Below are 25,957 nucleotides of genomic sequence, written 5' to 3'. Positions count from 1 at the left end.
ACTCTTGCATTCAAACCCTTTCCCTGTTGTGAGGAAAACCGAGGACGATCCCCTGAAAAAACGGCACCACGCTGGGCTCTCGCACTTGCTTTCCTATATAAAAAACTGACTTAAAATATCGCAATTTGCACGAAGACAACAAAACCCACATACTTCCTGCAAATTGTAAATTATTACAAATATTTCAACTAACTACCTCCAATTTAAGTCACTTCATTATCTTCATTAGGACTAAAGATAGTGTGGTCGCATATTTATTCACAAAAAACGAACAATTATTTATATTTTTCAAATTTTTCGACGGCAATCTGTTCAGAAATGTTCTGTATTGCGTTGAATCCATTGAGCAATATACTGAACAACATGTCTCATGGATTCAGAATTCATGATAATAAGGGATCGTCCATATATTACGTACCACTTTTTTCTTTTGTTTATATCGTTGTGTCTTTCTCAACTTTACATCAATTTCATGCTCGTCTTTATTCAAACAAAAGAAAAACGCGTTACCTAATTTATGGACGATCCCTAAGGATGATCATCAAGTGACACATCTTCTTTCCATGGATGACCTGAAGCTGTACGCTAATTCAGGCCAGAAAATGCAGCAAGTGATCGATGTCACAAAGCAGTTTTCCAATGATATCCATATGGACTTTGAAATAGATAAATGTAGAACAGTGCATTTAATCAGAGGGGAATTAGGGACCGCAGAGTTGGAGAACGAGTTCGAAAATGACATCGAGGTAATGGCTGCAGGCGAATCATATAAATATCTGGGTATTCTTGAATCTGAGGGTATTCAACATGCGATAGTTAAAACAAACTTAATGGCTGCTTTCACTACGAGACTCAGATTGATTATGAAGAGTTTTCTCAACTCGCCAAACAAAATCAGGCCGATCAACACATATAGTATGCCATACCTGTCCTCGGGTACTCCTTCGGACTCATAAAATGGTCTAACACCGACCTTGAAATGTTAAACAGAATAGTTCGCGTAGAAACGACGGACCTCCGAATGCACCACAGAAATTCAGCGATTGAAAGGGTAGTTCTACCGCAAACATTTAGGGGGTAGAGGCGTTGTAGATGTCAAAAAACTGTGTGTGTCATAAGTTATACAGTTGCAAGACTATTTTAACATCAAACAAAATGTTGCGCTGTACAGGACGGTCTTTCAAGCGGATCTTGACTACACGCCCTTAAATTTATCCTCAGATTGGGCCTTGAATATCAGGACAGAAACCATTGAGGAATTAGAAACACAATGGATGCAGAAAGCCATCCATGGCGAGCACCCCAACATTTTAGATCAAAATGAACTGGATAATGAGGCATCTAATCTTTGGCTAAGAAAGGGTGTACTGTATCCAGAGACGGAAGGATTCGTCATTGCAATACAGGACAAGGTTGTCAGCACTAGGAATTATCGCGAACACGTGTTACATCAAGACGTGGTTGACCGGTGCCGATTATGTGAAGATACCAATGAATCTATCCAGCACATTATTGATGGCTGTCGCGTTATGATTCAGAGAGAATATACGCGCAGACATAATGATGTAGCGGGAATTATAAATCAACAACTTGCCCTAAACCTAGGACTCTTAAAAGAATGGATGCCCTTCTATAAAAAAATTCCAATGCCCGTTTTAGAAAGTAAAGATTACATCTTATATTGGGATGTTAATATCCAAACGGATCATCACATCTGGGCCAATCGACCTGACATCGTGAAGCGAGAGAAAAAAGGTAGAAGAGTCTACATCATCGACATTGCTTGTTCGCTTAATCGAAATTTGCAGTCAACCTATACAACCAAGATCCACAAGTATAGCGAGTTAAGGCTTGAAGTAAAGGCCATATGGAGAAATGTTAATCATGCGCCTATTTATCCCATTGTGATTTTGGCTACAGATAATGTGCACGTAAGATGCACTGAACATCTTAAACATTTAGTAGTCAGTAGGGTATTGGCAGCAGCTCAGAAGGCGGTTTTATTAAACACCTGTCGCATTGTAAGAAACTTTCTTGACCATTAGTCACTTAACTTAGTCCGTGGCTATGATGTATAACCGGGTTTTTCCGGTTAAAAGTTTAATGAAAACATAATTAATTATTTTTATAATCAATCCAAATAAAAAAATGAAATCGGAAAAAACTACTTTTTATGTCGAAAAATGGCTGAATAATGCATTTATGTATTAAATATGTTTATAAAAATCATAAGATTAATCAACGTATTATAAATATTTCTAAAATTATTACAAACTTCTTAATTTAAAAAAATGACATTCAGAAAATCGGCTTATTCTGTCGAAAAATGGCTGCTTAATACATTTGTTTATAAAATTGATTTATATTATTACCAATAACAATCTCAAGAAGAAGTTTCTTTATAATTATATTGTTTTTATCTAAATTTCTTTGCAATATACTTAAAAACACGTAAAATTATGGAAAATCGTAAAAAAAATTCTTTCAACAAATAATTTGTTTCTAAAATATTTCTTTGTTTATTATAGAATATTTGAATATGTTCAGCTAATGTTATTCTATAAAATTCAGGAGATTTAAACTATTTTCATGTTATTAACGAGCACCGGGAACGTCAAATACAAGAAATGGCTTTTTATCGTCATATTTGTTTATTTATACAAAAATTGCAAGCATAATTAAAAAATCAGACTCGACAACTCTCTTAGAAATCTCATCAGTTTTTTTTTTAAATTTTGTTTTGTCCAAGTCGGTTGATATTTGTGGGCTGTACGTTATTTTGAGCCAAAAAAAATTTTTTCCCCACTGCCTGACGATAATCTCTTTACTACTAGGATAGTCTAGTAACGTCTGACCAGAGCAGCTCGTACCACTGAGCGGTAGCGGCACCACACCGGATACCCAGTGGTTAACGCCGTTATGGCCAGACAGTAGTCTATCTCAAGCTTTCGGAGATAAAATCGTAGAAAGTTCATCTATTTTAAAATAAAATTTAAAATATTTTGAAGTAAATTAATCTTCTTGTCTGATAAATAATCTTTTCGGTTGAAAATTTAACAACTTGTTTTAATGTTGAAATATATATTTTCGAAAATTCTTCTGTCTGTTCAAACTTTAAGTATATTCCTAAATATTCATTCCTTTCTGCTTAAAAATTAATTTTTTAACGAAAAATATAACTATTTATTTTTATGTTGAAGATTTATATTTTTAAATATCAATTGTTCTTTTATAATTAAAAATTCAACAATTTGGTTAAAAATTCATGTTTTTCTTTTAATCGTTTTTTTTTGGTAGAAATTTAAATTTCCCTGGTTAAAATATCAACTACGACAAGTTTTGTTAAGAATTATCTTTTTTGTTGAAAAAATTAGTACTATTTTTTCTTTTAAATTACTTTAAATGTCAAATCTTCAATGTTGCATTGCGAATTCATATTTTTCGGTTAGAAAAACATCTTCTTTATTTAAAGTTAAATTATTTATTTAAACATTTTTTTTTAGTTACAAATTCATCAGTTTGGTTAAAAATTTAACTAAACGGATAAAAATTCATTATTTTTGTAAGAATTCATCCTTTCAGGTTGAAGATTTAACTATTTTGTTGAAAATTATTCTTCTTTCGCTTATTCTGCTATTTTGCATATAAAATTGGGTAAAATATCAACTATTACAAGTTTTGTTGAAAATGATTTTTTTTTAATTTAGCACTTGATTTTAAGCTGAACTATTTTTAAAAAAATTAATTTTTGTATTGTACTTTTATTAGTTTTCTTTTTAATTTAACTGTTTTTTATTTCAAATGAAAACCTTTTTGGTAGCAATATTAATATCACATGATCAGTTAGAAATAAATATTTTTAGGTCAAAAATTAGGTACTTGGTTTAACGTTGACTTACTTTGTACGAACTTAAATTTTGCTTTTTTGAAAATTCGATTGCTTGGTTTTAAATTCATGCCTATTAGTTACAAATGGAACTGTTTGGTTGAAAAATAACCTATTTTGGGCGAGGAATCAACTATTTCACTGAAAATTCTCCTTTTGTTGTTTAATTCAACTATTTCGTGGAAAATTCATTATTTTGTGTGACAATTCGTACTCTTAGGTAGAAACTAATCTTCTTGGTTGTAAATTTGATGGTTTATCATATATAATGTACTTGTTTGGTGAAACATTAATCAGTTTTAGTTGAAGGTTCAACTATTTTCTTGAAGAATTATTTGTTTTTTAATTGACTGCTTTTAATTCCAAAGAAAAATCTGTTTTGGTTAAAACATAAAACATTACATATTTCGTTAAGAATTTATCTTTTGTGATTGAAAATTCGTTTCTTCTTGGTTGAAAATTCAACTATTTGTTTGAAAAAACAGGTATTTTGTGGAAAATTCGTCTTCTGATAGAAAATAATCTTCTTGGTAGAAAATGCGTCGTTCTAGGTTAAAAATTCAGTTAGTGTGTGGACAGTTTGACTAATTTATCAAAAGTTTAATTATTTTGTTGCAAATATAAATATTTTTGAGAAGTCATTTTTCAGTCGAAAATTCAAACATTTTGTTAAAAATTAAATTAATCTCTTATGTTAAAAAATGTTTCTTTCTTGGCTAAAAATACAACTTTTATGGTCAAAAATAAACAATTTTGTTGAAAATGGAATACATTTTGACCTGAAATCTTAAGTAGTGTTTCATATTGGATTAAATATGGTATCAACATTGATTTTATTCAAAGGAATTTGTTCCCTTATTATTTCTCTATTTTCATTTTTTTTTAAATCACCCTATTTTCCCTGTTTTATAATCATTTTGGTCTGGAAAGTCTAATATTTTAATATTTTTATTTAGTCTTGATTAATAACCAAAGTTTAAGTTTATGGACGACCCTTAAATGCTGTAAAATTATGAAGAAAAAAATGATACTTTTTATTTAAATTTATTTAACTTACCTGTAACTCAAATTCCCTTTCTTTATTCTTTATCCAAGCTTTTCCCTGAAGTTGTGGATCAATCAAAAGTGGATACCTCGAAGCTTTAGTGACAATAATACCATTTTGTATTGAGAGTTCGTCATTTGGTAATCCTTGCAGGTTCCATTCACCCGTCTGGTTAGAAAAAATGTTAAAAAATGATTTTATATTAAACCGAAAAATGATGATTTATTATTAAAGATTATTTTTAATTTGGCATAAATTTTAATTTTCTACTAACTGTTGCGGTGTCTGTTAAGGAGTTAATAATACTCATTTTCATTGAAACAGGAATTTTTCTGCTTTGTAGGAAATCAAACCATTTCTTCTGCAAGAGGATTCGAAATTCTTGATTGAAGGGTCCACAATATGATAAAAACCCAGTCAAAATTAGCACATCCCCTATAAGTCTATCTGTTTCAGATTTAAACATAGCCAATTGATCAATCCATCGAATCCTTTCTCCAGAAAGACCGTCAATCATTGACGTTGCAGCATTCATTTTTGCTTCACAAGCATTAGCCAGATCAACAACTTTCTGAAATGTAATGTAGAGGATTGATTAAATATCAAAATTACTGCTAATAATATTGTTCTCAATTCATTTTCATTATAAATAGCACACATTTTTATTAAAAAATTTATTGGACTCGACACTGTCTGAATATAACTTTTAATGACACCATCAATTTTTTAAATTAAAATTTGTAAATATGGTATTTTATTTCATGATAACATTTATTTACAAATGGTTCTCAATAATATTCATGAAAGAGGACGGTGTAAATTTAAATGACTTTTAATATTGAAAAGTAATTACGGTTTAAACATTTTAGCTTCACACTTTAATTTGTAAACTTTTCGCTTGAAGAGAAAAAATTTCAGTACCAAAAATAAGATTATTGTAAAAAAATCAAAATGATTTAGGTTTCATTTTTAGAAATTAAATCAAAAATATTCTGACAGATTTCAAAACATGTTTTTATAATTTCTCAGGATTAAAATTTTTTTTAACTGAATCATTGCAAAAGATATTTAGAAGTTTTGGAAGTATTTAGAATATATTTTCAAAAATAATTTATATCTAGAGAAGATTCTAAGCCATTCTAAACAAAATGTAGATTTTTTGAAGATTTTAAAAAAGAGAAACTTTTAAAATATTATGAAAGGTTAAGAGAATCCAAATAAGTTTCAAGATTCGTGTGAAAATATCAAGTGATTCATTATGTTTTAAAATATTTAGAAAAATTTCGAGTAAATTCAAAAATATTTAAGAACATCAAAAATATATTTAAATAATATAATCATGAAAAGATATTAAAATATTTTAAAACTTTAAAAGATTTCAAAACATGTAAGGCGAAATGTAGATTCTATGAGATTAAAAAATTAAGAAACTTTCTAGGAATTTGGAAAAGTTTCAAAAAAAGAACATTTTTTCCAAGATTCATGAAAAATTTTCAATTTGCTTTCCTTGCTGAAAATGTCATATCAAGAAAATTTTTTTTTAATGAGTTCCTGAACTTTTTTAAAAAGAATGTTAAAGATTTTAAAGCAAAGTTTTTTAAATTTGCACGATAAAAATTTTTAGAGAAAATTCCAGTAAGCTCAAGAGAAAAAATTGAAAATATTTTTAAAAATTAAGATCAAAATATAAATTTCTAAAATTAAAAAAAAACCTTTCAAGAACTTTTGAAAGGTTCTATGAGTAAACATATTTTTTTAAGATTCCTTAACAAATTTGAAATCATTGTCTTCACTAAAAATTAGTTTTAACAGAAAATTTAAAAATCTTTTAAATTATTTTCTGAAAAATTCAAAAAAATGTATAATATTTTAAGAAAATTCTTTCATTTGTACAAGATTGCAAAATCTTAGGAAAAATTCCATTGAGTTCAAGAGGTATTTCAGGTTTTGAAAAGATAGAAAAATAATTTATACCATGGCAAGATTTAAAAAAAAAAATTATATAGGATGCACATTTTCGAAAATTTTAAATAAAAAATTAGAAGTTTTTAGAAGAATTTTAGTAGATTCCAAAAAATTATTTTTCTTGAAATTCATGGGAAAAATTTTTAAGATTTTTCATTTTGAAACAATAATTTGTAAAGAAAATTTAAGCGATTTTTGAAAATACCAAAGAAAAACTGGCAGATTTTAAGATTTTTGGAAAAAATCAAATGATTCATTATGTTGTAAAATTTTAGAAAAATTTAGAGTAACATCAAGAAATATTTAAGATCTTTAAAAAGATATTTAATTAATTGAAAACATAATAATAGTTTTAAATAATTTAAAATTTGAAAAGATTTCAAAAAATTTAAAGCAAAATGCAGATTTTATAAGAGTCAAAAATAAAGAAACTTTCTAAGAATTTTGAAAAGTTTCAAGAAACATTTTCTTGAGATTCATGAGAAATTTGCAATTTACTTTCTTTGCTGAAAAATTAATATTTAGAAATATTAATTCTAATATTTAGAATTTTCTGAAGATTCCTGAAAAAAATTCAAATTATTTGCCTCACTAAAAATTAGTTTCAAGAGAAAATTTAAAAATGTCTTAAATTAATATTCAAATAATTCAAAAAAAAAAAATAGAGTATTTTATTAAATTCTATTATTCGCACAAGATTGAAAATATTTTAAACATTTTAAGTAAGTTTAAGAGATATTCAGAGGTTTTGAAAAGATAAAAAAATAATTTGAACCTCGGCAAGATTTTAAAACATTTAAAAAAAGATGTGAATTTTCGGAAATCTTGAATGAAAAATTAGAAGTTACTTGAAGCATTTTGAAAGATTTTAAGAAAACATAACTTTTCTTAAAGTTCCTGGGAACTTTTTAAAAAATTTTCATTTTTAAACATTAATTTGTTAAGAAAATTTTAAACGATTTTTGAAAATATGAAAGAAAAACTGAAGACTTTTAAGATTGCTAAAAAATATCAAATGATTCACTATGTTTTAAAAAAGTTTAGAAAAATTTCAAGTATTTAGAAGTATTTAAAATATTAAGAAATCATTTATGTTCTAAAATTGTAGAAAAATTTCAAAAAATTAGTGAAAAGCATCGAAAAGGTTTTCAAATAATACGAAAATTGAAAATACTTCAATTTTGAAACAACAAGTCGATTTTTGAATATTTAAAAATAAATAAACTTTTTAAGAAGTTTTAAAAGTTCCAGAAGAAATTTTTTTTAAATATTCTTGTGAAAATTTTTTTAAATATTCTTGTGAAAATTTTTTATGATTTTCTTGAATGAAAAATCAGTTTTAAGATAAGATTAGACAAGACTTTAATTATTTCCTGAAAATTTTGAAAAAGAATGTTGAAGTAATTGAAGCAACATTTTTTAACTTTCTACGATTACAAATTTCGGAGGAAATTTGAATACCTCCAAGAAATAGAAGCTTTGAAGAATATTGACAATAATTTAAAACTTTGCAAAATTTCAAAAAATTTAATACAACTTTTAAATTTCAAAAGTTACTAAAAAAAAATCTTTTTAACATTTTAGAAAGGTTCCATGAGAAAAAATATTTTGTTGAAGCTTCCTGGGAAACCGATTTTTTAAATATCAAAGAAAACCTGGAAAATTTTAACATTTTTTATTTTAGAATTTAAAATGTGACTGGTTAAAAATTAATCTGCTATAGTTGTGATTGAATTACTTCGTTAAAAATTTGTCTTTCTTGGATGTATTTAACTTTTCTTATTTTTAATCAAATATTATTTGGAATATAAAAAAATATAGTCTTCGCTTATATGTAAACTTTCTTGGTTAAAAATGTAAATTTTTTGTTTTAAATTAATCTTTTTTGTTATAAAATTAATCTGTTTCGTACAAAATTTGTTTTTCTTGAAAAGTTTCTTATGTTTTATAGATAAAAGAATATGCAAATAGTTACTCAAACTTTTGAATTTGTCATGTATGATAAAAAAAATTAGTTAAAATTAAAATTAATAATAATGCACCCTTTTTAAGTTATAAGAATATTTTGAAAATTACTTGACGCTCGCTCATGACAGCATCAAATTCCTTCTGCACTTGCTTCAATTCTTCATCCTTTTCCTTTAACAATGCTTCAGCTTGTTGCAAATTTTGATTTGCTCTGTCATGTTTTCCTTGTTGAACTGCCAAATTTGCCTATAAATATCGACAAGCAATTTATGTTTTGTAATCTCTGAGAGGTCGATCAAAAATAAAAATATTAATAAATCAGTAGTATTTCTATTCTTACCTTGAGGGGTAAAACGTCTTTATTTATTCCATAGAATTTGACCATAGCTATTGTCCAAGATATTAGACCAGCAACATTTCCGCAAGCTGTTTTTGCTGCATCATAAGTATACAAAGGATAATTTAAATATGGTTGCATCAAATCTACTGTTTCTCCGTTGATATTGTCTTTTGGAAATTGTTGTAGATGGTACAAAAATCTTGTATCTGCCATAACCTGTGTTCCAAAAAATGTATCAAAGTAAATATATTGAAGAAAAATCTTATTGTTGTATCAGTTAAAAAATTACTGTTTTAGAACTGTAGGGGCTGTTCACAAACTAGGACATGTTTTTTTGTTAAATTATTTCTCCCCGCCCCTTCTTCGTCACACATTATCAAACAATGTTTAACCCCCCACCCCCCTTAAGTCAAAACTTGTTTTTCTCGATTTCATTTGATAAACGATTAAAAGCGGAGAACACACACAAATAATATTTGACATGATAAATATATAATATATAAATTATTTTAAACATAATTAATTTTTTGTGCGATATTCTTTAATAAAACAGTTGACTTTTCAATCAAGAAACAATCATTTGCTGCCAAAAGAAATGAAATTCCAACAAAAGAGTTTTTAGTTTTACAAAAATGTCAAGAAAATACATGAACTTTTAAGCAAATAGCTGATTTTTTTACAAAAAAGATTCATTTTTAACGATCAATAGAATTATTGGGCGAAATTAAACAACAATTACTTTTAAACCCGATAAGGAAGATTTTTATTCATGTGACACGATTTCTCAACCAAATAGTTAAATTTTCAGCAAAGCAACAAATTATTTTTTGACCAAATTGTTTTATTTAAAAACAAGGAGTTGAACTTGCACCTACAAAATTCAATTTCCAAACAAGAAAGAAAAAACTTATATCACAAACGGTCGCATTTTTAAACAAATAATCGTATCTTCAGGGTAAAAATAAGACTTTTTCAAAATATAGTGGAATTTTCAACCAAGAACATATCGACCCAAAACTATGAATTTTTAATCTAAAACAGATGGATTTTTAGTACAAAAAAACAAGTATTGAACGAGGTCGTTGAATTTTCAAAAAAAAAAGGTGAACTTTTGAAAATTGTTTTAATTTTTAACAGAATATTTGAATTTGTAACTACTTAGGTTGACGCTCAACCCAAAAAGTTCGACTTTTAAACAAATGGTAACATTTTTAAATAACGAAGATTAAACTTCATCAAAAAAACAGTTGAATTTTCAAGCCAAAGAAAAATTTTCGTAGGAAAAAGTTGAATTTACAATCCAAAAGAACGAATTTTCTTTTAAATAAATATTCTAATTTCATATCAAAACCATCAAAATTCAACTAAAAAGAATAATTCTTGAAAAAAGTTAGAAGTTAATATTTAAAAGCAAATAATTTCAACATTGAATCAAAAACAGTTAAATGTAACCACAAGAGATCAGTTTGTACGAGAATATTTGAATACTCAACAAAAGAGTTAAATTTTCAACCATAAAAGGTTTTTCAGTCAAGAGAGAGCAAGAATTGCAACCAAATTAAAAGATTTTTTAACCAAAAAGAAGAATTTTCAACAAAGTATTTGAATTTACAAATTACATTAAACATTCAATTTTCAAGCTCAAAAAATTTATTTTTAATAGAAAAAAACAATCTATCAAAAAGTAGTTCAATTTTGAATCATAGAGATGGATCTTCTACTAATAAACTAATTTTTAACAAAGTAGTTCAACTTTTAGGTTGAAAAAATATTTAGAAAAAAATGTCTCAGTTTTTAAACAAATTGTTCAATTTTCCATTGAAAATCAGTAATTTCAAAACAGTAGTTAAATAGTTGAATTTGCAACTAACGAAAATTTTTCAGTCAAGAGATTGAAAAAATTGCAACCGATTCTTAGAATTTTCAAACCAAAAAGTTAATTTTTTTAAAAAATAGTTTAATTTTTTATTTTAATGGTTTAAGTTTTAATTTTTCTTTTTAATTTTATTTTAATTCTAAAATTTGTTAAAGTTTAAAACAAATAGCTGAATTTTTTACGAAAATAATAAAAATTTTAATAGCAAAAGATGAATTTTCTACAAAATAATTCAATTTTTGAGCCAAACAGTTGAATTTTTAACTAAAAATGATCAGTTTTTAACCAAAGATAGAATAGTCAAATTTAAAGCTAAAAATATTGATTTTCGGCCAAAAAAGACGATATTAAAACAAAATGCTTCAATTTTCAAACTAAGAGATTGATCTGCAACTGATAAATGAATTTTTCACCGTGCAGTTTAAATTGTTAAAATTAATTTTTAATAATATTCTTGAATTTTTGAATAAAGAAGATAATGTTCACTTTAAAGAAAGATAAATTTACAACAAATTGCTACATTTTCAATTATATCATTAAATTTTGGACAAGAAAAAATGGATTTTTAATCAATAATGGAATAGGTGAATTTTAAGTTAAAAAATTAATTTCCCACAAAAAGGGCGAATTTTCAAAGAGATATTAAAAATTTTTTACCATTAGGATGAATCTTCAACGAATAACATAAATTTTTGACGTTGTTTCACTTTTAAGCAAGTAGATGAATATTCAATCGAAAAAATAAATTTTCTAGCAAAAAAGATTAATCTACAGCAAAATTTATGAATTTTTATCCAAATGTTCGAATTCTTGACTAAAAACGATAAGTTTTCTACATTATCGAAAAGGCTGCATCTTTAATGGCAGAAGTAATTTCAAACAAAAACGAATACATATTAAACAAAATAGTACGATTTTCAATTACAAGATAAAACTTTAACAAATAAAATAAATTTTCAATCAATTATTTCACCTTTTAGCTAAAAAGTTAAATCTTCAATCAAGAAGATAAATTTTCTCCAACAATATTGCTTAACGAAACACATGAATTTTCAAACTAAATAGCTTAATTTTCAACTAAAAACGATAAATTTTGAACCAAAAATAGAATAGCTTTATATTTTTAGTTAATAAAATTAATGAAAAAAAAAATTCCAACAAAAATAGTTAAATCTACAACCAATCAAATAAATTTTGAACCAATTATTTAAACTTCCGACCAAGTAGTTGCATTTTTAGCAAAAAATTTAAATATTCTCAATGAAAATTTTAATATGAAATTTCAAATAAAAATGCTCAATTTTCAGCCGAAAATGGATTATTTAAATTTTCATTCGAGGAAATTAATTTTCTTCCTTCTAGTTCAGTTCGCATTTAACGAGAAAGTTTCTTGAAAAAAAAGGATAAAAAAAGGAATTCTTTAAGAAAGTGGCAAAGTGTGTAAGAGTTTTTTGAAGGTCTCCTTATTTAGAGTTCTAACCAAATTTTAACCTTTAAAGCTTCCCCCCAGGACGACGTCAGAAAAAGTCTTTCTAAATCTGGCTTAACCGGATCCAACTTTCTTCCAAATAATATAATGACACAGTCCATGATGAGCGTTATCAAATACGGAGGTTTGGCCAATTTTCGTACAGTGGAAATATCAGTTGCTTTTATCGTCTAAATGCATAAAGAATTAGATAAAAAACTATATAAATTCAAAATAAGGAATTGTAATTTTTTGAAATTTTTTACTTGAAGTGCAGCTTCAGCCTCGAGTAAAGCTGGTTCTGCAGCTTTCAATTTTTTCTCTGCAATAGATTTTTCCTTAGAAATAATTTTCAGTAGAGCTTCTGCCTGTTCTTTCGAAGTTTGAACTTGAGCTTTCACTGTTTCTGCGTCTCTTTTTTTCTCATTTACTGTGACAAGAATCTGCGAATGAATTCAATTATGGAAGCTTTTAATATATCATAATTGAAAAATTGTATACACAATGACATTATTTTGAAAAGTTTTAAACTCCTATAAATGAAACAGTTCAAAAATTTTGTTCAAAATTTAAACTAATGCTTCCTATTAACATAATATTATCAAAAAGATCAATAATTAAAACATGCTTCTTTTTCCATTCGGTGGAAAATTATTTTTAAAAAAGACTGCAATTAAGAAAACAAATTAATAACGAAAATGTTCACCCTTTCAGCTAACAAAAATTTCAAAACAAGAAAAGCCACTTCCAGCTTACCTAAACTTGTAAACTAAACTTTCTTTCCTTCCAACTCAACAAAAATCTTATAAATAAAAATATTTTCCTCTTCCTACTGAAAAAAATAAACTAAAAATTTCTATTCTTCGTATTTAGAAAAAATTGAAAATCCAGATTTCCTAAACTCAGAAAATAACACATTAAAATCTCATTCCTAACAACTCTATACAAATCTTTTTAAAAAATTCGCATTTCTAATTCAGAAAAAATGGAAAATCAAATTTTTCTTTCTTACCATTAAACAAAAATCTTAAAAATTTCTCTCTTCGGATTCAGAAAAACTGGAAGATCCTCTTCGAATGTAGAAAAACATTTTAAAACATTTCCTTCCTTCCTTTCCTCATTTTTAATTGAATAAAAATGATAAAAATAACAGAAGGCCTTTTCCATATCAGGAAAAACATTAAAAGCCAAAATTTACTTCCTTCCAACTCAATAAAAATCAATAAATGACTCTCTTACAATTCAATCAAAAGTAATTATCAAAATTTCTTAGCTTCGAACTGAATAAGAATATGAAAAATAAAAAATTTTTCTTTTCCAATTTAGAAAAAAATTCGAAATAACAAATTCTTCCCTTGAATTCCATAAAAATTCTACACTTAAAGAAGTAGCCCTTTTTAAACCAAAAAAATAATAAGTAACAAAAAGTACATCTTTTCTATATTAATGAAAATAATCAAAACGAAAAAAGACCCCCTGATTTAAAAAAATTAAAAACAAAAATTCACTCACCTTAGGCTCAATATAAATGGTTAAATTTGAAAAACTAAAATTTCAATTCATAAAGAAATTGAATTAAAACATTCTTCCATCAAATGGAATAAAAACTTTAAAAGGAAAAAATGGCCTCTTCTAAATCAGAAAAAATTAAAAACCGAAATATCCTCCCTTTCAACTCAATGCGAATGTTAAGAATAAGAAATTACGCTCCTCCAATTCATAAAAAATATTAAAAATAAAAATGTCTACCCTTTACCTCAATAAATATTTTAAAAATTAAATAAACCCTGTATATTCACAAAAATAAAAAACAAAATATAAAAAACATGTCCCTCTTCCAATTAAGAATAAAATTAAAAATCGAAATTTCCTTCCTTGCAACTAGGTAAAAATTAAATACCAAAATTTCTTCTGTTTCCTTTGAAATTAGAATTGGACAATTAAAGTTATAACATTCAAAGTTTAAATTTAACACCAAAATCTTTACTGTTTAAGATTTTTTATTTCAAAGAATTCAGTTTAAAATATTTTATTTTCGAATATTTGATTCATAATTGCCCATTAAAAAAAACAGTTAATTATTGCTAAACATAACAAAATGGTTCTTTTTTATTGAGAAATTTAAAATTGCATAGGTTAAAATGAAATATTTGAGACGAAAACAATATTTCAATGGGATTTGAAATATTAAAAAGAAGCATTTCATTATGAATCTATTGTTTCAAAATAATTTAAATAGTTTAATTTTTTAATTAAGAAAAAATTCCGACCATTTCCCGGTTTTTGCGATTAGTTGGTCAAGAGGCCACCATGAGAAAATAAATTTCACTCACAGCTTCCACTTGGATATTTTTAACAGCAATTTCCGCTTGATTTTTTTCGAGGACTTTTCGAAGATCGTCAACCTGTGCAGCAGCATCTACTAATTTTTTCAAACCGTTGCTCATACGAAAAGCCAGCACATTTATATTGTCAAGTCGTTGTTTGTAAATTATTTTATATCCATTGATAAACGACAAAAATGATTTTGGGGTAACGTATGATTGCCTGCGGAATCTGTTATTAAATAACAATTTTAATAATTTTTAAATAATTTTTTTATTTTCTTTACTTCTTTTAGATATTAATATTAAATTCATTTTTTAAAACTTTTTTACCTATTGTAATAGTCTGTACAGGTATCACTAACGTGATCCTGAACATCGCCCATTACTTCAATTAATTCTCGCTTAATTTCAGGTGAGCAAATGACTTGATATTTTCCTAAAAAGTGTTCACTGACAGCACATAAAGCATCTTTCGGCCATCTCGAAAACCAATTCATTGTACAACCTGATATAAGCCCAGGAAATTTTAGAGATCGAGATCTAAACTTTTCACCAACCTAAATTAAAAATTATATTATGTAAATTGAATACTTGATTCATTATCATCTAAAAATATAAACAATGATCAACAGGGGCCGTTCCAAAAGTGCGCCACATTTCTTGGAGTTGGAGGGGGGGGGGAGGGGGTAACGTAGAATGAGACGTCGAAAATAAAATATATAAATGTGAATAACATTTTTTTTATTTTCGGAAAAAATTGAAACTTACTGGTTTTATTTTACAAGGATTCAGAATTCATTTCTTTTTGGTTAAAAATATTTTTATTTCGTTAATAAACTGTCTATTTTTTTTAGACAATTCCTTTTCTATTTAGATGAAAATCAATTTTATTAAGTGAAATGATAACTGATCGATATTGTTCTGACAATGGATCATTTTGTGTTAATAATTCAACTATTAAATTTTTCAATAAAAAATCAATTACTTGGTTGAATGTTAAACTACTTCGATACAAATTAATTTTATATATTCAAGATTTAACTATTTTGTTTAAATTTGTCTTTTTCATTGTGAAAATGATCTTCTTAACTTAAAATTCAATTATTCCATTTTTTGTGGAGAATTATTCATTTTGATTAAAAATTTTACTATTTCGTTGAATGTTGAAATACTTTGCTAAAAAAAATTTAATATATAAGGATTCATCTCTGGTATAAACATCAACTATTTTGTTTACATTTGCTGTTTTTTATGTGTTGGAAATCAATTTTTTAAACTGTGAATTGAGCTCTTCTATTTTTGGGTAGAAGTTATATAATTTGCTGAACAACTTAACTATTTATTTAACAACTAAAGTTTTGTTTGAAAATTCATGTTTTCGATTTGAATGTTCAACTTTTTTGTAGACAAATTTATCTTTCTGGCTTAAAAATGCAACCAGTTTTTTGAAAACTTGTCTTTTTTAGTTAATGAATCTACTATTTTTGTATAAATTCAACTATTTGATACAAAATTAACATTTTGATTAAAAATGTATATTTGTGGATAGAATATTCAAATATTTTTTAGAAAATTCAACGGTTTTGTAAAGAATTCAACTTTTTGGTTTGCACATTAAACAATGTCATGAAAATTATTGTTCTCTCAACGAAAATATCTTTCTGGATTGGAAGTTTATCTTCTGTTGTAGAAATTTCATATTTTTGCCTGAAAATTATACTACTTGGTCCATAAATTCACTATTTTGTTAAATATTTATTTTCTTATTAATTGGACATAACTTGTCTTAATTGAAAATATAACTGATTTATTTTTTACTGAAAATAAATAGTTTATAGTCCGGAATTTTCTTTCTTAAAAAAATAATCTTTTTTGGTAAAAAGTACAACTGTTAGGTTAAAAATAAATGTTTATTTAGTTAAGAATTTAAATATTTGGTTGAAAAGCCATATTTTTTGTTGTAATTTATTTTTTTTTTTGTAAATGAACGTCTTTTTTAAATATCAACCTTTGCATTTTTGGTTAAGAATTGATCTATTTTGGAAGAATTTGACTGTTCTTCAATTAAAATTAAATTATTTTATTGCTGAAATATCAACTAATATATTTTTTCATTATTTGTTGAAATCGAATCGAATTTAATTTTAAATACAACTATTTGCTAAGAAAATAACTTTTTGATTAAATCTCATATTTTTGTATTAAAAATTTATTTTGCTAAAAATGTACCTTTTTAATTAAAAAATTTTAATATTCTGGTTAAAAATTTAACGTTCTTTGTTGCAAATTTGTTTTTTTCTGGTTTCAAAACCAAGTTTTTTTCACTAAAATTTTTATATTTACATTTTTTATTGAAACTATTTGATTAAAAGTTTACATATATTGTTGAAAGTTTATCCCTTTCTTTTAAGTTCGACTATTTAGTCATGAAAGCAACAGTTTGATTGATATTTAATTTTTTAAATTAATATTTTCGAGTTAAACATTCGAATTTTTTGTAAAGGATTCGATTATTTTTTCAAGAATTCGTCATTATGTTGTAATTTAACTGTTATTTATTCAGAGTTAAAATTTTCTTTGGTTTATATATCACTTTTCATTAAAAATCATCTTTTTTATTTAAAATTCCACTTGTTGCTTGACAAATGCTTTCCTTTGATAAAAAATTATATTTTTGTTGAATGTTCATAATTTTATTTGTAAATTTATTACTTCTGTTGTAAATTTAGCTATTTTTCTGACAATTATTTTTTTAAACTGAAAATAGCTATACCATTCTTTGGTTTGAAGATTCATCTCTCAGGTTATAAACATTATATTGCTTGGTTCGAAATTCAACTGCTTTCTAAAAAATGAGTCTGTTTTCGCTTTATTTTGAAATGAAAAATAGTTCTTGGTTGAAATACCAATTAATACATTTTTTGTTTCGAAATCATCGTTTATGTCTGAATTCAACTCCTTTGTATGAAAAATTAAAATGTTTATTATATAAAAATTTAACTTTTTTTCGAAATACAGTATGCTTTTAGCTTAATATCTTAAGCGTTTCATATTGAACTTGATGTTTTCTATAAATTAATTTTATTTAGAAAAATTGTTCTACTTTCATTTCACTATTTCCTGAAAAATTGACCCCATTTTGCCTATTTTTATACCATTCTAAATGCTGCCGTGCCAAAAGTCATATTTCTAAAAAAAAAGTTTTCCTATGATTTTAAGAAGCAAAATATTATAACTGATCATATCATTTTTTATGAATAATGTTAAATCTTACACAAAAACATTTATTTTAACCATGTTTTTTGCAATCGAATTTTTTCTGACAATCACTTCTTACCAACTTTTGTAAAATTGCATTTTAATACATTATGACTTATTTTTTCCGGGAAAACATTCTCTACGACTCTACTGTTTTCAATTTTAAATGTAAATTTTCTATGGCTTCTATGACTTGCTCTATGACTCTAGATCGTCAGAACAATTTTTTTAAGAAAACATTTTGTAGAGAAATAATAATGTTTGAAGATTATTTAGTTATTTTTAAACTTGCAAACATTAGAGTTGTAGAGAATATTTTCCCGGAAAAAGAATCCGTCATTTATTATCATTCAATTTTTCTGTAATTGGTAAGAACCGACAGTCACAAAAAATTAAATTGCAAAAAAAAAATAATTAAAATGATTGTTTTTTGTGAATTTTTATATTTTTTATGAAATATAATGTTTTTTATTTGAAATCACATCAGTTATAATATCTTGAATCTTAAAATCATAGCAAACTATTTTTCCAGATATATGACTTTTAGCACTACTACCCTAAAAAAAATTTACCCATAAGATCTGTGACGAAGAACAAAATTGTTAAAAAAAAGTTTTAAAAATAGCGTCACGTAATCTTTGAACGGCCCCTTAGAGAAAATAACTTACCGGGGAAAAGCAAAGTGCAATGTGCAAATTATTTCTTGATCTAGTTAAGAAATAGTCATACAAGTTGTCCTGAGTAGGTGGTCTTCTAGGCTCATCGTGTTTCATGAGAGGAGTAACTGTGGTCAAAATGTCGTCCAATTCATCTTTAGGAAAGAGATTTGCAATTTCGCCAACACTTAGAACGTTATTTAGATATTCAAGAAAAGCTTCGTCTTTTATTTCGTTATCCGTAAAAATAAAAGTTATTCCTTTTGCTCCAGTTCCTGCCATTCGGTATACTTTTCTCAAATCATCCATCAGACTTCCCACATTGTAACTCCTGAAATTACATTAGTTATTACATTCTATAAAAATTTATTTAAAGTGGAACTTCTTCTGGGATGGGGGTTAATTATTGTAGTAAATTGCTCTAAAGACTACTTTTCGATATCCCCACTACTGCCATGCTAAGCACAATTTGATTTGATACAGTGGTGGGTAAGTTCATTTTTAAAAGAAACTAGTTACCGTTATCAATTCGAAATGAAACTTTTCTTAGTAACTTTTGAAAAAAAGTAATTATCGTTACTTTTTTAGTTACTTCTGTATTATAGAAATCTGTACTATAGAAAATTTGGAAAATTCCACAAGAATCCCTGAGATATTAAACTGTTGCATATCATTAGGACTAGTAACTTCAGATTTAAACAGTTAATATTTTAGAAAACTTTGAATTTCAGGATGGGAGAATAATTGCATTTTTTGGACATTATGCTATAAATCTTCATGGTGAAGGTTGAATTTTTTACAAATAATTTAATTTTTAACTAAAAATTATTAATTTTTTACCAATAAGCATAAATCTTTGACGAAAAATGTAATAGTGCAATTTGAAGTTTTTAAAGTTAATTTGTAACTAAATACAAATTTTTAACTAAAACGGTAAATCTACAACACACAAAAATTTAGATGAAGGAATGTTACGTTTAAAAACATGGTTAAATTTTCCACCAAAAAGATCAATTTTCAACCTAGAAGATTCATTTTGTAAAACAAAAAAATCTTTGAAAAATGGATTTACCGCTGACAAAAAGAAATTTTTATTAAATATTTCAATTTTCAACTAATAATTATTAATTTTAAACTGAATTTTGAATTTTCAGTTGAATTGACAACCAAAAACTAATGCGCTTAATCTTCAATTAGACTACTTTAATTTCATTTAGAAAATTAATTGCCAACCAAAAGAAAAATAAAACGAATTTTTAATCAAAGAGGTAAATTTCCAACCAAAAAAATGAATTTTTGACTAAAACGATAAATCTTTAAGAAACAAAAAAAAAACTTTTAATTCAAAAATTCAATTTTCAGCCATCTATTCAAATTTTCAACCAAAAAAAAAACTAATTTAAACATAATACATTTTCAACTAAAAATCGAATAGTCCAATTTTTACTAAACCAAATTAATTTTGAAATTACAAAAATGAATTTTTGAACAAAATACTTCAATTTTGGAACGAAATGATAATTTACTATCGTCTTTAACTTTTAACCAAAGAAGATAAATTTTTAATAAAAAATATAATAAGTGATAATTCAATAGAAAATATTATTTTAAATCAAGAGTTTAATTTTCAACCAAGAAAGATTGTTCCATCAAGAAAGGAAAAGTGTTTTCAACAAAATAAAATGATTTTCTAACACAAATGTTGCATTTTAAACAGAGGTTAAATTTTGAACCCAATAATACCATTTTTAACGAAAAATTATAAACTTTTGAACCAAAATAGTTGGATTTTTAACCAATAAAGAAGTTGCAACTAAAATGATGAATCTTTAACTAAAATATTAAAACTTTTAGTTAAGGAAATTACTTTTCAAACCAAAATATAAATTAATATTTATCTCTGGAAATTAATTACTTCTACTTTCTAAAAGTGTTTCTATACAATGCAGAAAATTTTCATTCCCAGGATAAAAAAAAATTTCAAACTTTCGGAAACTAGCTGTCACAATTCCAGTTGTGAAAACGAACAAAATAGTTGCGGAAGCAATCAAATTGATTGACTGTCGTGTAAAAAGACCTACAAAAGTAAAAAAGAAAAACATTTTGGAATTAACTGAAGAAGTAACGATTTTCATAGTCACTGTTATTGAAAAACTAATTAAATACAACAAAGTAACTTGTTACTTTCCATTAAAGATTTTGTAAATACATAAACAGCAATGCACTCGGACTCCCATTTAAATACGGTCTTGATTCGGAGCTGCAAATCATATAAGTCGAAAGTGCAGGTGACGCTATGCTACTGCTTTGCCACGCATGAGTGACCGCGGCGCACCCCCCATCCCCCTCCCCCGGCTCCTCTCATCGGAAACCGTCGCCCGGCATCAATTCTCGGAAAAGACAAATCGGATTTCCTGAAATGAGGGTCCGAGTGTAAATTATAAATTAAGCATCAAAATATAAATAACCTTGTAAGAACAATTTGGAAAAAGTCGAAACCAGCAATAAATGATGCAAGACGAGTCAGACTTTGTTTTCCAGATCCACCAATTCCAACAAGCAGAGCATTCCCTCTTGGCACGCCCAAAATTCTCGATATTCTTAATAGATGCACTAAGGCATCATGAAAGAAGACTAAATCCAATTGCATTCCTCGAATATATTCATTAAATTGTTCCATGAACTGGCGTACTTTTGCGATCACAAAATCGTAGCTACAAATGAAAATTATAATAATATTTGCTTTTTTTTAATAAGCTTCTAAATTAGACAATTTAATTTTCTAGATATCTTTGTCTTTTTAATCAAGAAGATATGTAATTAAATAACGCTTCAGGTATTAACTAACCTTGGAATTTCTTCGTAAATTTTTGGGGCTTCAAGAACAAAATCATCTGGTTCATTACCAGTTGGTTCTGGAGGTTCCCGTAAGAAATTTACAAAGTAAGTTTCAGTGGGAGAGTAATGACGAAAATCTGGACCTAAAAGCTGTTCAGCTGTCTGTTGTAATGTTTTTTTAAACCAAATTTTATCTTTATAATCTATGAACCTGGAAAAATGTAAAATAGATGATGAAACTAATGTGTGAGATTTAAAAGTTTTCAAAACGATTATCAATCCAAAATTTCACTTAAAGTCAACTTTAAATTAAACTTTATTTATTTCAATCATATATTAATTTTCTTTAGTATTCATAAATTCGTTTAAATGTAGGGGAATTAACTCTAATTCATTTCGCTCATAATTCTGTTTAATGAACTTGTTTTTAAACGGATTTAATGTTCGGTTAATATGACTATAATAATTTCTTTTAATGCGCATAAATTAAGATGAATTCACAAAAAAAGACTTGAAGTGGAATAGACATAAATTAATACGAATTAACTTTAACCGATCTGCATTAAAATTGATGAGCCTTAATAGTTTAATGAACCTAAATTCAGCCAAATAGAGTTAAATTTAGATAAGCACACTCTGAGACAGATGAATGGACAAACATTCAGTTTAATAGACTTAAATTCAGTTTAATATCCCTGAATTTTGTTCCATAGACTTAAATTAAGTTTAATAGTCTTCAAATCAGTTGAGTAAACTTATATTCAGTCGAATAGACTTTAATTCAATTTAATAAAGCTAATATCAGTTGAATAGAATCAGGGATCGGAACCTTTTGGCTTGGACCCGAGTTTAAAGGGTTCCTTAAGAGCCCGAGTCCAGCTTTTGGACCATTTAATTTCTTAAAGATCCCGGTCTGGACCCAGACCTTTTAGATCATTAAGGTTTCAGGTCCGAACCCGGACCCTTTAATTTATTAAGGGTACGTGTCCGAACCTGGACCTTTTGAATTTTTAAGGTTACGGGTCCGGACCCGTACCACTTAAGTTCTTAAGGGTCCAGGTGTGGACCCGAACCTTTTGAATTCTGAAGGGTCCGGGTACGGACCCGTACCCTTTAATTTCTTAAGGGTACAGGTCCGAACGCGGACGGTATAAATTCTTAAGGGTACGGGTCCGAACCTGTATCCTTTAAATTTTCAAGGGTTCGGGTCCAGAGCTGAACCTTTAAAATTCTTAAGGGTCCGGGTCCGAACCCGTACAATTTAATTTCTCAAGGGTGCGGTTCTGGACCCCTACTGTTAAATTTCTTAAGAATCCGGGTCCGGACCCGATCTTTTGAATTCTAATGGGTCCGGGTACGGACCCGTACCCTTTAAGCCTTAAGGGTCCAGATCAAGACACGAACCGTTTCAATTAATAAGGGCCTGGGTCTGGACTCGTACCCTTTATGTTCTTACGGTTTCGGGTCCGTACCGCACCCTTGCTGGATCATTCAGGTGTCGGGACCCTTTTAAAATTAAGGGTTCCGATCTCTAAATAGAATTAAGCCTTGAAGAACGAACCCATATTTTTAATCGTGGAGAACACTTTAGGTTAATTTGACCTAGGGGTATGCCATGGCCCATTTAAGATTAAAGAAGGTCGTGTTCCCACACAATTTCCAAACTTCCCCAGTTATTTATTAAAGCCTATAAAGAAAACTTGTCGGACATTAGAGCAAATATTTTCTAAACTTCTTGAATTATGAAAAATTCAAAAAAAAATTTTTTAATCCTCTAAACTCTTTTCCGGAATTTTACAAAATCATTTAAAATGTAAAAATATTACCTTAAAATTAATTTTTTAAAATAAGAAATTAGTTTCAATTTTTCCTAATGTCCCAAAAAAATATAATCATATTTTTAATTAGTATTCCAGTTTTTAAACTTTCACATATTTTTAAATTATTCCAATTTTTTCGAAAGTTTGAACAAAATTCTTCAAAATTACAAAACTTGCCTTAAAATTTTCCAGATTCTTTTTCGGCAATTTTTGACATCTTTTTTAATGTTTGGGAATTTTAATAAAGTATTCTTTAAAAATAAATTTTGGTTGATAAAATATTTGTTAAAAACTTTCCCAGAAATATTACTTAATTTTTTATTCTCTTGAAACTTTTCAACATTCTTAAAATCTTTTAAATATTTTGGTACGAAATTTTCGTAAATCCCCATTTTATTTTAATCAAGTTAAATTGTTCCTACATTAAAAATAATTTTTGTATCTTTTTAAACTTTCCAAAAATGTCTCAAACTTCTTTAAATTTTTTTCTAAAATTTTATAATTTTGCAAAATTGTAAAAATTTTTTTGTTAAAATATTTCTACATTTTTTTTGAAACGTGAAAAAATCATTCCAAATGTTCTACAATATTTTTAAATATTATGTTAAAATTAGGTTTTAAAAATAAAAAACTAATTTGAATTTTCCCTGAATCTCAAGAATTTTTGTTTTTAAACTTTTCAGAATCCCTAAAAATCTTGGAAATTTTATATTAAAATAAATTTGTAATCTCTTATTTTGTTGACTTTTTTTTTAAACAAAGTTTTCCTGAAATTTTGTAAATACGGAAATTATTTTTAAATTGTATCAAAATCTTTCAAATTTTCTTTCAAATTGGTTGAAAATTGATGTATTTTGTAGAAAATTCGTTCTTTTTGTTAGAAAATTCATCCTTTTTCTTTAAATTCAATAGCTTTTTTGAAATTTTGCTGTCTCTTGATACATGAAACATATTCAAATATTTAAAAACTTTTTTTATAGTGTGTAAAAGATTTTGAAGCAAAATTGTGCAATTTTGTCATATTATATCATTTTAGAAGAAATTTGAGTAAGCTTGAGAGATATTCAGAAGTTTTGACACAAATAAAAAATGGTTATAACTTTTAAATAATTTTAAACAACTTTTTAAAGCTTCAAAAAAATTGAAAAAATTGTAGGCTGCCATGAAAAATAAAAATAATTTTGTATTTAAAAAACTTATTTTGATGGATTATTCAAATGGATTTTAAAACATTTCAAAAGATTTTGAAAAATGAATAAAGATTATAAGGTTTATAAGGTCTAAAAAGATTTTTCAAGAAACAAGAATTTTCTTAGTATTTCTGTGAAAATTTTTAAAGATTTTATTTGTTTTCAAAAATGAAATTTAAGAAAAAAATAAAAAAGGTGTTTAAACATACTAAATGATTTTTCTAAAAATTCGAAAATACTGTAAAATATTTTAAAGCATAACGTTTTTTTATTCCGGGAAAAATTTATAAGATTATAAGGCAACTTTTTAAAATTTTGACTGATTTTTCAACATTTAAAAAAAATTCCAGTCAATTTTTATAACGGATACTCAACACTAAAATAATATCAAGTATACAAAAATAAATATATTACTCGTATCTGACAAACTCACTGAGGAAATAGGATAGTGCCCGTCTGAAGAAATATACAATTTAGATTGTAAATTAGTTTTAAGAAACTTCGAAAACAGTTAAAACTTTATAAATAAATGAAAAATCTAGTGCGCTTTGCAGTGATTGCTATCCCCGTCACAGGCGCGTAATTTCACAATGGCATGGCATAACCCTGATTTGACCTTACACATTGTTTGATGATTACCCATTTCATAATTACTTATCCGATCAACTTGAGTTTATTTATATTGTGTTTAATTTTATCAAATTCAGTTTAATTGAATTAAAATCAGTGAATTAGACCTAAGATAAATTAAATAACTCTCAGTATTTTCGTAGAACTTAATTTAGCCGAATAAACTTAAATTCAGTTAAGTTGACCTGAATTATGTTGCATAGCCTTTAATTTAGTTTAATAGACATATTTTTAGTTGGATAGACTTAAATTCAGCTGAATGTACTCTAATTGAGTAAAATAAGATTAATTTCGGTCAAATATACTTAAATTGAGCTAAATGGACTTAAATTAAGAAAAATTCGCTCGAATTTAGCTACATTTATTGTTATTGTTTTGAATAAAGTCGAATATAACTAAATTAAACAAAATAAGCCCAAATAGTTGATTGGATTTAAATTCAGGTGAGTAAACTTAAATTGATTTAAATATACCTGAATTTGATTAAATAGACTTTAGTTGATATTGATTCTCATGAGTTCGGTTAAACTCATTTAGATTCATTTTAATTCAATTTTATCGAATTCGCTGAAAATTCTGTTGTTTGGCTTACCAGGTGTATACATATGAAACCGGTATTGCCATTTAGCGGCCAGTAGGCACACTTGTAGGCACTGTCGGAACTTACCATTTGTGCTTATTGGCGTATTG

The 25,957-nt window shown here is 26.5% G+C and overlaps 1 protein-coding gene across 1 annotated transcript in view; it reads right to left on the bottom strand.

Annotated features, from left to right (window-relative positions):
* Nucleotides 1-25,957, bottom strand: part of LOC117175400 (dynein heavy chain 8, axonemal) — a 158,593-nt gene that overhangs the window by 41,410 nt on the left and 91,226 nt on the right. Inside the window, exons 42-52 of the mRNA XM_033365109.1 lie at nt 21,638-21,838; nt 21,258-21,503; nt 18,802-19,120; nt 15,206-15,432; nt 14,882-15,104; nt 12,815-12,991; nt 12,572-12,739; nt 9,205-9,420; nt 8,973-9,110; nt 5,206-5,502; nt 4,944-5,099 (exon numbers count right to left, since the gene is read on the bottom strand). Of these exons, the coding sequence (XP_033221000.1) occupies nt 4,944-5,099; nt 5,206-5,502; nt 8,973-9,110; nt 9,205-9,420; nt 12,572-12,739; nt 12,815-12,991; nt 14,882-15,104; nt 15,206-15,432; nt 18,802-19,120; nt 21,258-21,503; nt 21,638-21,838 (2,368 nt within the window). The remainder of the gene's footprint in view (nt 1-4,943; nt 5,100-5,205; nt 5,503-8,972; nt 9,111-9,204; nt 9,421-12,571; nt 12,740-12,814; nt 12,992-14,881; nt 15,105-15,205; nt 15,433-18,801; nt 19,121-21,257; nt 21,504-21,637; nt 21,839-25,957) is intronic.

Source organism: Belonocnema kinseyi, chromosome 6 (assembly GCF_010883055.1).
Source record: "Belonocnema kinseyi isolate 2016_QV_RU_SX_M_011 chromosome 6, B_treatae_v1, whole genome shotgun sequence".
NCBI classification, from domain to species: domain Eukaryota; kingdom Metazoa; phylum Arthropoda; class Insecta; order Hymenoptera; family Cynipidae; genus Belonocnema; species Belonocnema kinseyi.
The sequence above is the reverse complement of the archived record's forward strand: the minus strand, read 5'-3'. Positions and strand labels throughout refer to the sequence as shown.